At 39.1% G+C, this 13,566-nt stretch overlaps 1 protein-coding gene across 2 annotated transcripts in view; it reads left to right on the plus strand.

Moving 5' to 3' along the window:
• Positions 1-10,613, plus strand: part of ROBO1 (roundabout guidance receptor 1) — a 434,587-nt gene extending 423,974 nt beyond the window's left edge. The window contains exons 28-29 of one of the 2 annotated variants that reach the window (XM_075542455.1): positions 8,271-8,467; positions 9,629-10,613. In XM_075542455.1, coding sequence (XP_075398570.1) covers positions 8,271-8,467; positions 9,629-9,643 — 212 coding nt within the window. In that variant the 3' untranslated portion in view covers positions 9,644-10,613. The remainder of the gene's footprint in view (positions 1-8,270; positions 8,468-9,628) is intronic. The other variant, XM_075542454.1, reaches the window with a different exon arrangement.
• The last annotated feature ends 2,953 nt before the right edge of the window (positions 10,614-13,566 follow it).

Consider the following 13,566-nt stretch of genomic DNA (forward strand, 5'->3'; position numbering starts at 1 on the left):
GAGGCATCACGGAAACAGTACCAGATGGCAGTGCATGGTTTAAATCAGGAAAATTATGTATCAAGACTGTATTCTTCTACCATAGTTATTTAGTCTGGATCCTAAGCAAATAATCCAAGAAGATTGATTAGATGAAGAAGAACCAGGTGCGAGGATTGGTAAAAAGGCTTATTAACAGACAGCATCCTGCATATGATACAGCCTTTCTTACTGAAAGTGAAGAGGACTCAAGGCACTCACTGAAGGAGATACAGTCTACAGTTTTTACATCTCAGTACAAAGAGAGCAATCACTGCACCATGGCAGGTAGATACATGACTGAAGTTGTCCAAGATCTCAGCTTGCTTGGATTTTCAACCAACACCCACATACGTCCGTACTCAGAAATAAAACCGGGTATGGCATTGGGTGAATCTGCTGTAAAAGGCCTCTGTAAAGCGTTTTAAAAGTGTTGATGTCACTTTGAGGGTTAAGGTGGGCCTGACCTAAGCCATGCTATTCTCATTTGCTTTAAAAGCACATGGAAGACTAAAAAGGAATTATTGCCTTTAAATCACATTTTTGGTGAAGAATATTACATATCCATGGATATTAAATCTCAGATGAACAAACGACTCTACCTGGGGAGAAATACAGCCAGAATCCTCCTTTGAAATGAGGATAGAAAGAATTCATTTCACATATTTGGAAGAATTAATCACAGGGGACCAGTCTGTGCAGAAGGGCCCCGTACTTGGAACAGTAGAGGGATAGCAAAAACTACCTCAACTTGCGACAGTGGGCTCCAACACAGAAGTGAGTCTGAGAATGGCTTGAAACTGGCCAGAATTTCATTGTGTTGTTCATAAAGTCACAACGGAACCAACTTGGCAATGCCTCACAACAGCATAGTGGACTGACAGTGGTTGCTTCCTTGGCTCCAAACAAGCAAACAAATAAGCAATGTGTATGTTATTTGCATAAAATAGAGTAAAATAAAGAGTTAAAAAACAAAACTAGAGAAGATAATGTTCTCGAATTTGGATGAGGGAATTTTAAGGTGGAAAGAAATGTAAGGTATCACAGAGATGAGAGTTGAATTTGTACCCAGAAAGGCAGATAAGAATTTAGCGATCTGGTTTTTTTTTTTTTTTTTTTAACAATTTATTGGGGCTGATACAATTCTTTTCACAGTTCATACATATACATACATCAGTTGTATAAAGCACATCTGTACAGTCTTTGCCCTAATCATTTTTTTTCTCTTTTCTTCTTTTACATTTTATTAGGGACTCCAACAACTGTTACCACAATCCATACATATACATACATCAATTGTATAAAGCATTGTTTTGTTTTTTAAGAAGAAATTTATTGGGCTCTCACAGCATTTAGGACTAGCCATACATCAATTATATCAAGTATATGTGTACATATGTTGCCATCATCATTTTCTAAACATATTTGAGCCCTTGATATCAGCTCCTCTTTTTTTCCTCCTTCTCCCATCTTCCCACTCTGATGAACCCCTGATAAATTACACATTATTATTATATTCATATCTTACACTGACTACTGTCTCACTTCACCCACGTTTCTATTGTTCATCCCCTGGGGAGAGAGGTGGTTATATGTCAGTCATTGACATCGGGTTGCCCTTCCTCCCTTTCTCCCCTAAACTTCCGTCTACCCTCCTAGAATCACTACTCCCATTCCTGCTCTTCAGGGGATTATCTGATCTGGATTCTGTGTGTCATGAACTCTTTTCTGTACCATGTACATGTTACGGTCTAGCCAGAACTGAAAGGGTGGACTGGGGGAGAAGGGGGTGTCATGATAGTGGGGCATGAGGAAGCTTCAAAGAACCAGAGGAATATTGTGTGTTTTAAGCACTACAGTTAGGTGACTAGACCTGATAAACATGTACAGAGTTCTCCATCCAAATGCAAAAACATCTACATTCTTTTCAAATGCACACAGATTATTTTCAAAAATAGACCACATGCTGGGACACAGGGTGAACCTGAGTAAATTCAAACACATAGAGAATACTCAGCCGACCCTCTGGGACCACCACACCATAAAGCTGGAGATCAATAAAAGGACGACTGGAAAAACAAGGGCAAGAAACTGGAGGATGAATAATAATCTTCTGTGTCACAAATGGGTACTGGCCCAGATTACAGATGAAATTGGGAAATTTCTAGAAACTAATGAGAATGAGAATACAATGTACCAAAACCTATGGGATACAGCAAAAGCAGTTATTCAAGGTGGCTTGATTGCAGTAAGTGCACATATGAAAAAGGAATAGAGACTTTTGAATGATTCACTATCATAAAACATCCAGTAACTAGAACAGAGTCAGCAGAACAACCCCTCCAATAGCAAAAGAAAAGAAATAATACAAATCAGGGCAGAATTAAACGAGTGGGAAGACAAGAGAACAATGCAAAAACAATCAAAATATCAAAAAGCTGGTTCTTTGAAATGATTGACAGAATCCAGAGACCGCTGGCAAGGAAAGAGCAAACATCAATAGCCAGAATGAGGGATGAAACGGGAAATCACAACAGACTCCAATAAGATTAAACGGATACTCACCGAGTACTATGAAAGTCTGTATTCTAATCAGTTCAACAACGTGGAAGACATGGGCAAATACTTGGAAAAACAATCCCTCCCTAGATATCCCAGATTGAGGTCAAGAACCTCAACAGACCCAAAGCAAAAGAAGAAACAGGTATGGTTATCTGGAAAGTACCAACAAAAAGAGCTCCAGGACCAGACAGCTTCACAAGAGAATCCGTCCAAGCATTCAGGGAAGAGCTGACACCAATGCTCCGCATGTTACTCCAGAACATAGATCTCAAATTCATTCTATGAAGCCAGTATAACTTTAATTCCCAAGCAGGGCAAGGATCCCACAGGAATAGAGAACTACAGACCGATATCTCCAATGAACATAGATGCAAAAATCTTGAATAAAATATTGGCCAGTAGAGTTCAAAACTATATACAACATATCATCCACCATGATCAGGTGGGATTCATTCCAGGGATGAAGGATGGCTCAACATCCAAAAGTCCATCAACATCATCCATCACATTGATAAGAAAAAGGGTAAAAACCACATGATAATATTGATAGATGCAGAGAAAACATTTGACAATACCCAAGCCTCATTCCTAATTAAGACAATCAAGAAGATAGGAATGGAAGAGAAATTCCTCAAGTTACTGTAAGCCATTTACGAAAGGCCAATAGCCAACATCATAGTCAATGGAGAAAAGGCAAAAACAATCTGACTACGAAAGGGGGCCAAATAAGAACCCCCCCTTGTCCCCACTTCTATTCAACATGTACTGGTAGTCCTAGCCCGCAGCATCAGGCAGTGGAAGGACTTTAAACGTATCCAGCTGGGAGGGAGAAGGTGAAAATAATGCTGTTTGCAGACAACAGGATTCTATACATTGAAAACCCCAAAAGCTCCAAAACAGGAGTACTGGCAGCGATAGAGGAATGTGGAAGCGTGGCAGGATACAAGATCAACAAACAGAAGTCTGTTGGTTTGTGATTAATGTCAGACAAGATCACAGAAGAGGAGATTCAGAAGGCAGTATCCTTCACAATAGCGAAGAACAAATTTAAATATCTAGGTACATAACTAACCAGTAAAACAAAAGACTTCTACAAGGAAAACTATAGGAAACCCAAAGTGACCTTCACAAGTGGAAAAACATCCCATGCTTGTGGATCAGAAACCTCAATATAGTAAAGATGTCAATCTTACCCAAGAAACTATATAAGCATTAAGCTATCCCAATTCAGATACCAAGAACCTCCTTCAAAGAGTTGGAAAGACTGAACACCAATTTCATATGGAGAGGGAAGGAGCCCAGAACTAGCAGAGAACTCTTCAAGAAGAAGGACAAAGTCAGAGGGCTCGCCCTACCTGATTTTAATGCCTACTACTCAGCTCCAGTGGTCAAAACAGCGTGGTACTGGCATAATGTCAGACACTCAGAGAATTGGAAAAGATCAGAAACCCTATAAATAAAACCATCACCTTGATCTTCAACAAGGGCCTAGAAAGCATTAAGTGGGAGGTAGATGCTATAACAAGTGGAAGTGATCTGGTTTTTTTATTGATGGCAATGATAAGGACTATTTTTCATATATTAGTTAGCATACAAGTTAGAGAGTCATTGAAAGGTAGGTAGAAATTGAGTAAGAGAGGTAATGAATGAAAACTTTCCAGGAGGTTTGGGATAAAGGTGAGAGATCTGGAACATGTTTTAACAAGAAGACATAATCGATGGAATGTTTCAGGATAAGGGAGCAGAACATAATTCTAGACTCAGGAGAATACACCATTGACGAAAATGAGCCAAAAAGAATGATAAAAGAATGAACCTTAGTGGATTTTGATAGGTGTATTTGGGAAAGATGTTGCATTACACAGAGGGTGATGTCACCTTGTTCTGTGACTAAAGAAGCTCTCTGAGAGCAGGTACGGACTCCAGAGTGCAGTCAGCAGGAAAGCTGAACATGGCCTTCACTGTGTTTTCACGATCTATGTGGTGACATCCCCACAATGTGAAAAACTTAGCCTCCTTTTATCAGCTAAACCTTAAATGATATTGGCTTTAACTTCTGATTCAGTAACTCAGCTTGACCTGAACATGTGGACTGATTTCTTAGTCACCAGCTTCTTCCAAAATAGGTGGGAATCCTTAGAACATTTTACAAACGTGGAAACATTCTTGATGTATGCAGAATCATAACAAAAAGGTGAACTGCTATCAATCTTTGGAAATTTAATAAATTGTCCATGTGATAGAGATATATTTCTAAGGAAATAAGTTGGAATATTTCATCTAGCAACAAGGAACCCTAATCTATGTAAAGCACTGAGATACACTGACAAGTTAATTGTTTTATCTGTTGCTGTTTTCCAAATCTTTGATGACTTGATCCTTAACCCAATGTAGATATGTCATTAAATGACCATTTCTAGCCATTAGAGTAAGTTTCTGCTTCATAATTCAACTTGCATTTATAATGAGAGAAGCAGTAATGAATAGTTATTTTTAATAACTGAGAGTGGTCTTCTGGAATTAGATGTCTGAACCTTTTGCTGACATTCACCTCAATTAGTTTAATTTATCTCTACATATATCACCGCCTACTGTGATAGGAAACATTGTTCATGAGCACACATGAACCTGGACCTCAGGGAAGTTGTAGTCAGAGGAGGAGACAGACAATCTATAGTTTCACAGATATTTTCATAATCTTTATAACCTCGGCGGGTGCCATGATATTTGGTAGTTCAGAGTAGAGACAATTAGCCTGGTCTCGTGGGACAGAATGTCAGGAAATATGTTTTGATACTTTTCTTTTAGAATCAACACAAAAGCGGCGGGTTCAGGATGAAGAGAGTTTTGTTTGGGTGACAAAAGGGGATATATTGTTCCCATAGAAGTCAACATGACTGTACATAGAACAGTACTTTTATAGTCAAAATAATATTAGTTTTATTGAGTATTCCTTTCCTAATATAATAAATAATTGATATTGAACACTAAAATAAAAGAAAGTCAGCATGAAACAACTTTAAAGGTAACCCAAAAATGAAATTGGGGGCTAAAGTTAGACCTACATTGCAGACAGCTTGTACATCATGTAAATTCCAGCTGTTAAGTACATGACAGGGACCACAGGGAGGTGGCAGCGTGCAGCAAGCCCCAAACAAGAGGAAGAGAATGTAAGTCAGGCTTAAGAGAACACAGATCGGTATGTAGGAAAGTTCAATGCATTTGTTTCTCTGTTAAAATTCTTACTGTCTTTTAATATTTAAATAATGTGTGGGTAGAACAGTGTTGAATAATCATGAGGTATCTAAAACAATTCCTTTTTTAAAAATTTTAAGTGGCCTAATGAGGCGCGCCATGCTGGGCCCGAGGCGGCGGAATGTAGGGAGAGTATGTTCATCTAAGGTGAATTTGGGGGCTGCTGTCTTGGAGGAAGAGCACAGAGGAGGGGTTCCACTGGGCTCCCTGAAGGACCCCAGTGGCCAGGGCAGACTTCCACAGTGGGAACTCTGAGCGAGTGATGGCTTGTGAGGACAGTGGGAGTTGAACTCGTTCATCCTTTTGCTGAAAACTAGTTACTGAAGACCTGTCACATATATTTATACACGAAGCAGGCAAGAAAATCTGGCCCTACGACATTTCTATTTTAGTCCAGCTTTTAGTCTGTTAGAATAAATGAGGTCACTTACTTTGAGTGGAAACATTTTAGAATAAAAGGAAACAGTGGGCTGCTAGTGGCGAGCATGTAAGAGTCAAGGTAAGAAGACGGCAGGAAGGCAGGACAGCCAGAAGCTAAGGGAGCGCTAACGCTTAAATTGATAGTCCTTTCCAGGTTAGAGATTGAGAGGGTCAGAAACTTAAAGACTGAAAAATAGCAGTAGCAAAGTCAACGCAGGATATTCTCATTTTTGTAGTAGCGTGGGCGAAAGTAGATTTCAGCGGGAGACGAAGTTCATTGGAGTTATAACAACCAGTATAGTGTCCGGTTTGCTTTGCAAGACAGTTTACTCATATGTGAGGAAAGAAAGGAGGGATCGATTCCTGTCAGGTGTAGGCCTCCATGGAAAGTTTTGAAAAAGAGAGGGGCTTTATTGTGTTACGAAGATGCTAAAGCTAACAGGAGAAAGTAGAAACAAGGAGAGTAGGAAGAGGAAGTCCGTTGACAGGAGAGCAAGGCCTGGGAAACCCCGAGGGCGTGATCTGCATCCATACAGACTTGACCTGTCACTGTCTCCATGGGGGCTCATTGTAAATGCAAGATCTGGACTAGAAGCAAATCCATGTGGAAAGGGGAGAGCGATCTAGAAGAACATTCTGTTTTGGGGTGCAGTTGTTTTGTAAACCTAAAAGTGATCTAAAAAGAACAGTGTATATGTGAATGGGAAAAACATGTAGAAGAGTTACTTTTCCATGTTTGGTATCCAATGGAAAGAGTGGATTTTGAAGAAGCTGCAGCCCCAGTGGAAAGCAGGGGGACACATACATCGGGGGGGGGGGGTGGTCAGTGAACCGGTGTGACTTACGTTTCGAAGCCAGTCGTGGTGGCAAAATGAAGCGATTCAAAGTTCCACCGTTGACATTAATGTTGACTTGGTGGGTTACCTTTTGGTATTTGGAGAGTCAAACCAGGTTGGCTCTGTTTTGATAGTTCTAGGAATCTAAGCGTAGTTTCTGTGAGTTATTTGTTATTAGCCTTTATCGCTCAGAGATTTCACGATCATGCATTTTTATATTAGCAGTCAGCGTTAGTCGGGGAATAGACAACGATCGTCACTTCTTCAGACAAGGGACACTATCACCTAAAAGCATCTGAGACCGCACCGGCACCGAATGCATGGCTGTTGAGTAGAACTGCCCCGTAGGATTCCCAAGACTGTCGTCTTCCCAGAGCAGGCTGCCCTCTCTTTCTCCTTAGGAGTGGTGATTTTAAACCACTGACTTTCGGTTTACAGCCAAATGCACAGCACCGAGTGGGCTACTACATAATGCCGTTCCCATAGCCGTTGGATCCCTGCTAGCTCACAGTCATGCTACAGGAGAAAATAGAACAGGTCCATGGCTTCCCCAAGGCTCTGAATCTTCCCTTTAGCTGAGTGCTATCAACCTGTCAGTAGGCAGCTGAGCACAGGAAACACTGCCCCACTGGGGCTCCCACCCAGTGGTAAAATTCCGAGCCAAGTCCTACTCTAGGTCTTACAACCGCTGAGCCTTCAAATTTAGTCACTTCTGTTAATGGTGCTATTCCCAAGTGAGTATAAGGTGGGCAAGAGCCTGTAGATAGGATCAATTTAAATCCCTTACCACAGCTAGAAGAGGCTTGTTATGTTTATATCCCATAGATCAAACACAACCCAAACTACTTGTTGGCATTAATTCAGACTCATGCCAAAACAGGGTCCAAGTATCATACTGTCTTCAAAGGGTTCCCAATGGCGATGATTTTTTGAAAGTAGGTTACCAGGCCTTTCTTCCAGGACTGGATTCCAATTAGCAACATCTATGTGTATCACCCAGGGACTGACTCCATAGCCAGTGCTGTATTCTTCATTATGCTTATAAAACAATTCCCCGGTTATCCTCCTAAAAACTGTGGGCACTTCTCCAGTCAGAATCTTAGATAGGCTTCATGAACAGTGCGTGACACAGTGAGAGTGTAGTACAATATTTATGTGTATTCACCTTTCTTCACACAGAAGATATCCTACCCTACTGTAGACCTACTTTTCCAACATCCCATAATCCCAGAGATCCCAGTTCCTCAAGCTCCATGTCATCAAGGGGATCAGGAAACAGGCAAAGAGAACAAGGAAATGTAGGTCGAAGGAATATTGCAGAAATGCAAGTTCTTGGAGTATATGAACGAGGAGAAGATAATAATGAAGAACTAGAGGTAACGATTCTATATTTTCCCTCTAAGTTTTTCCACATTGGAATATAGTTTCTTTCACCTTCAAAGTCTATAGAAATGGTACTGTTTCATCAATATCTTTTCAGTACTCTTGTGTTAGTTATGTTAGAAACAAACATGCTGAGGATTATTGATTATTTGACAGTGTTTTCCAAAGTTTTAAATATGTATAGCTTTTGCTGTCCATCTAGGCTTCATATTCAAATGCAAATTTTCAGATGCACTACTGGTCTAGTTAAATTATCCTATGTAATATTGTCATTGATTATGAAAATTGGATAAGAGAATATAGATAATTATATAATTTAAATAAAGGTCTTCTCCCCATATTTTCTGTCACCCTAGTAATCATGAGTTAGTTTAGTTGATTTGGCCAACTCTTTCTCCTGTACTTCTTTACAAATGTTCTTCGAGAATATCTCTTCAGCCCACAGTATATTTCCTCGATGGACTCTACGCACAGTGATAAGAGATACCATTGGTGGTAAATCACATCTCATACCATAATTACCTCCTAGATTTTTGAAGATTTTGCTTTCTCGAACATTTAATAAAAACAAATTGATGAGAAATAGGCCTTCTTACGAATACACTTACTCTCAAGGAGATTTTTAAGTAAGTGGTAATCATAGTTCTTTTTAAAATGGAAGATGAAAAACGATAAGTAGTGATGTCAAATTGAATTCTCTGTGGAAGCCCAAAGTGCTTTGGTTTTCAGATTTGGAATAAGAAGGCTTCCTAGCAGCAAACAAGGTTAGAGAAATTTTTTAATTTTATTTTTAAGAAGAATAACTCAGGAAACAGGAAATAAAGTTCATTACAGATAATTCAAATATGTCAAATTAATAAAATAAAGGTATAAAATTGGGTGGGACGTGGGAGAGAACTTGGAACACTTTTGCTTCTCTCTCTTGCCCCCATCTCCCAATGTTGAGGCTCCGTGGGGAGAACAATTTGGAATTTATTAGCGAATGGTTGGGTTTTCTATCAAAAGCAAATGAGGTTGACTAATTAATTAGTTACCATGAGCACTTTCCAACCGAGGCTAGTGAATGGATGGGAAAACACCTTTCTTAAGTGAGAAGACAAGATTATAAACGATAACATACTAAGACTTTTAACAGTTAATAATTCATCTTACAGGAGACTGAAAGCTGAAGACAACCAGAGAGGCTTGTGAAATCTAATGTGAAAATGATCACTCAAGATGCCTCTTGTCTGATGACACATGACGCCAGATAACTGTTCAGTGCAATCCGAGTGTACAGATTGTCCTTTTTATTCCTCTTACTGGAATACCGTTTTTAAAGATGTCGTTGGGGTTTTATTGTTGTTTGCTACCTGCCCCTAAAGAACCACCTGATCTGCCTTCACTGTTGGAACAAACCATCCCACCTTACTTCCAGCAGGGGCAGTGTATTGACCCCATGCTTCAGCCATTGGCCAGCAGGGAAGAACCAAACGGTTCTTTGGTGCGTTGGCCTGGAGATAATGGCATTGCACTGCTTATAGACCAAGCAAATTGACAGCGACATCGTGATCAAAGATAGATACAAAGTTGATCAATCCACTTCATGCCAAGGGCTTTCAGAGTATAATCTTTCTATAACCAACAGCTAATGCAAATGAAAACATACTTCAGTTGAGCATTTTTTAAAAAAAAATCAATTTTCCTACGCCCTTTGTTGGGCAATGCTTAAAAATATAACAAATGCAGATCAACCACAAAACCATTTGAATGGGGTAGAACACATTGTAAATATATGCTCTCTGCCCTTCTGGTGGTACTTTGTGGTCATTTCAGCCACTGAAGTATATTCTTCTTGGGAATGTACTTTTGGGTAAGTAGGAGGAAGCCAGTTTGATCTCTGGCTGTCTAGTCATTGTCACAATGAGGTTAGCAAAAACTGCGTTCTCTTGTTCCAGCAAAAAGCAATGTTAAATGCCTATTGCAAGCGAACGGATGGTTTCCTGACCCAGGGAATAAGGACATCCCTATTTTAACTGGCCCAAATTTCTTCTGGTAGTGTCACAGTTCGACTTTCAGAAGTGCCACTTACGGAAGTTTCTTTGATTTTTGTTTTTGTAATGCACTGTTTTAATCTTTTTTTTTTTTTTGGTTTTAAAAGCACAATCACTAAACTTTATTTTTAAACCATTGTAACTATTAACCTTTTTTGTCTTATTGAAAAAATGTTGAGAAGTGTTTTTAACCTGTTTTGTTATTGCTCTATGTTTGTATTTGGAATATTTGAATGATGACAGATGGTGAAGTAACGTGAATCCTTTATTGTGGGCCATAAATGCAATGGCTCTTTCTTTTCTTGGACTTAAGAAAAAGTTCAAGTTTGCTGTGGCCGAAGTCAGACTTACATGATTGTTTCAGAAGCGCAAACAAGCGATACCTGCTCTCAGTTGCCAAATGATGGCCTCTAATAGTCGATTTTCATGACCTCCTTTTGTCATTATAGAACTCTCATTGACTTTATAATTGGTGCTATTTGAAGAAAAATAAATTTCATTTATTCCTACACAGGCATAAGGCCTGGTCCCATTCGAAAATAAAGCCAAACAAAACTGAACCACAATAAAGTGAAATAAAAAGCGGGTAGTCACCAAAAACGAAATGTGTTCATTTAGATAATTTGAAAGAGTTGCATAGAAAGGGTGTCATATTAAGGGAACAATCCATGTGATGATGTTTTCATTATGTTCATGTAAGAAGCCTCTTATTTTTAGCCATAATTTTGCATATTGAGAATCCAATAATCAGAAAAGTAATTTTGTCACCTTATTTATTAAAAATGTTCTCAAATACATCATCCTTCCTTGTGTTGATTTCTTTTTTTCATTGTGCGCTGATCAAAATTATTCCATTCAATCACAATGTCTTACTGTCTTAACATTTCACCGAGATGATGTCAGATAAACAAAAATTACAAATTTGCTTTAGGCGCAACCAGGTCTTGTGAGAACAAGTTTCCATTTTGCTCCTCAGAAATTAAAGATGTCCGGTGAATCAAAACCTAAATGTTTGTAATTAGATCAGAAACTCTTTAATATTCAGCATGTGCTATCATTTTTAATGTATGTGTATCTTAATTTTAGTGATCTGGTTCTCAAATAACCGGATTCAGTGATAATAAATATGAACTGTAAAATTTGGACTACCTATGATCTGTCAACACGTAAATTTTATAAATCCAAAATGTTTTTTAGTTACTATCTTGTTTCTTATGAAAAGTTCATGTAAAACTGTAGTGATGCAGTCACTTTCATTGATCACTCTCATTGTTCACTAAATCAAAGTCATCGATTCAAATATTCAACTTGGGTTGGAGGAGGAGAGCATGTCTTAGAAGTGCCAGGACCAATAGAATCTAGAAAAGGTACCCCGCCTCACTATTGCTCTTCTACCTCAATTAAAGTTCATCAGAATTAGCAATTTGGGGGATGAAAGTAATGGAATACAAATGGTATCATTTGCAGTTTTAATTTTTTTTTAATCACCAGCATCTACGTAGAGATCAATAGGTCTAATAGAAACTCAATTCCTAAGCCATTTAAAGGAACAAACTTGGTGATCTGATTCTTCCCTTTACTTCAGTGTGTTACCTGCAAAAAAGTTATTGTCTGTCTACTTATTTATCATTTGTGATATACATAAGAATCATGTATATCGGAGGGCCTGGGGTTCGGTCTGTTTTGGCCCAGGTTATTTTCTTGGACATGTTACTTAGCCTCTAGGTCTCAGGTACTTCACCTGTAAATTCGATTTTTCTACCTCATGGAGCTACTGTCATGGTTTAGGGAGTTAATATGTGCGATATGGACTCTGTAGACTCCACAAACAATACAAGATACTGTTATTTTTATGGACTGAAATTTATAACACTTGGGCAATCTTCACTTTTCCCACGTAGTTTGTTCCTAAAAACGCATGAAATTCAAAGAATAAGTATGATAAAAGGTGGCTTTATTTCCAGTGAGTTACGATCACAGTGAAATACCTATTTGTGGAATAAATGTTTGGTGGTTCTGTGTTTCTTTGCTTTTAAATTCATGATAGCCACACAATGGGGGAGGATATGGTGTTTGGAGCACATAAATTCAAGTGTGCAAACTTGCCACTTGAGTTTTCAAGAACTGAATGTATGTAGTATGTATTTCAGATTGCTGGTCTGCCTAACGTCAGAAAATACAATCTTAGTTCCCGATGAACACAGTGATTTGTGGCTTTCTTGGTCATTTCAGTTATAGGGTGTGGATTTTCTTCCCCTTTTCTCCCTTCAGAGGAGCTTTAAAAGCCAGAAGCTTCAGAAATATAAGAAAGGAACGGGGGTGATAAAGGCATTAGTATTACTATTTTTCAAGTTTCCCAGGTCTACATTTGTCAAAAACCTTATTTTGCCTCCCCTTCCAAACCTTGATGATCCACTGCCCTTCTCCCCGCGTTTTGCAGGCCTTTGAAGTAGGTTGGGTACAGACCACATGGGATGGAAGAGTGTTGCCTGCTTTTCCATTCTAAGCTGAGGTTCAACAATGTCGTGTGTCCGTCCTTCTCCAGAACCTCACGAGATACCGCCTTGTCTCCTGGACCACTTTCCACGTTTGACATGTTCATTGATGGGGAGGACTTGTGGGTGGGGGCAGAGGTATGGTGGCTTCTTGTAGGATTCACGCTGCCTACACTTGAATCTTGACTGTGTCACTGCAAGAAAGCTACTTCAATCATTAAATTATTACCTCTGTGACCATGAGGAAGCTCTTCAAAAAACCCCTGCCTGAATCATAAAACTGTGATGATAATCTGTCTTACAAGGCTAAGTTGAGGATTAAATGAGTTGGTGGGTGTAAAATGCATAGTAAATGGCCATTAAATAATAGCCACCAGTGGGAAATCCAGGCTGCCTCTGCGGTCCACTGGGAGGTGCAGGCAGGGTGCCTTCTCTTACAAACCCAACCTGTATAGAAGGTGAGGGCCCAGGATTCAGAACTTTTTTAGTGATACACAAAACAACTCAGGAATGAGAATTTAATACCTAGCTTGTTTTTTTTTTTAGTTATTTAAAACCCTGATT

Source organism: Tenrec ecaudatus, chromosome 2 (assembly GCF_050624435.1).
Source record: "Tenrec ecaudatus isolate mTenEca1 chromosome 2, mTenEca1.hap1, whole genome shotgun sequence".
Lineage (NCBI taxonomy): Eukaryota > Metazoa > Chordata > Mammalia > Afrosoricida > Tenrecidae > Tenrec > Tenrec ecaudatus.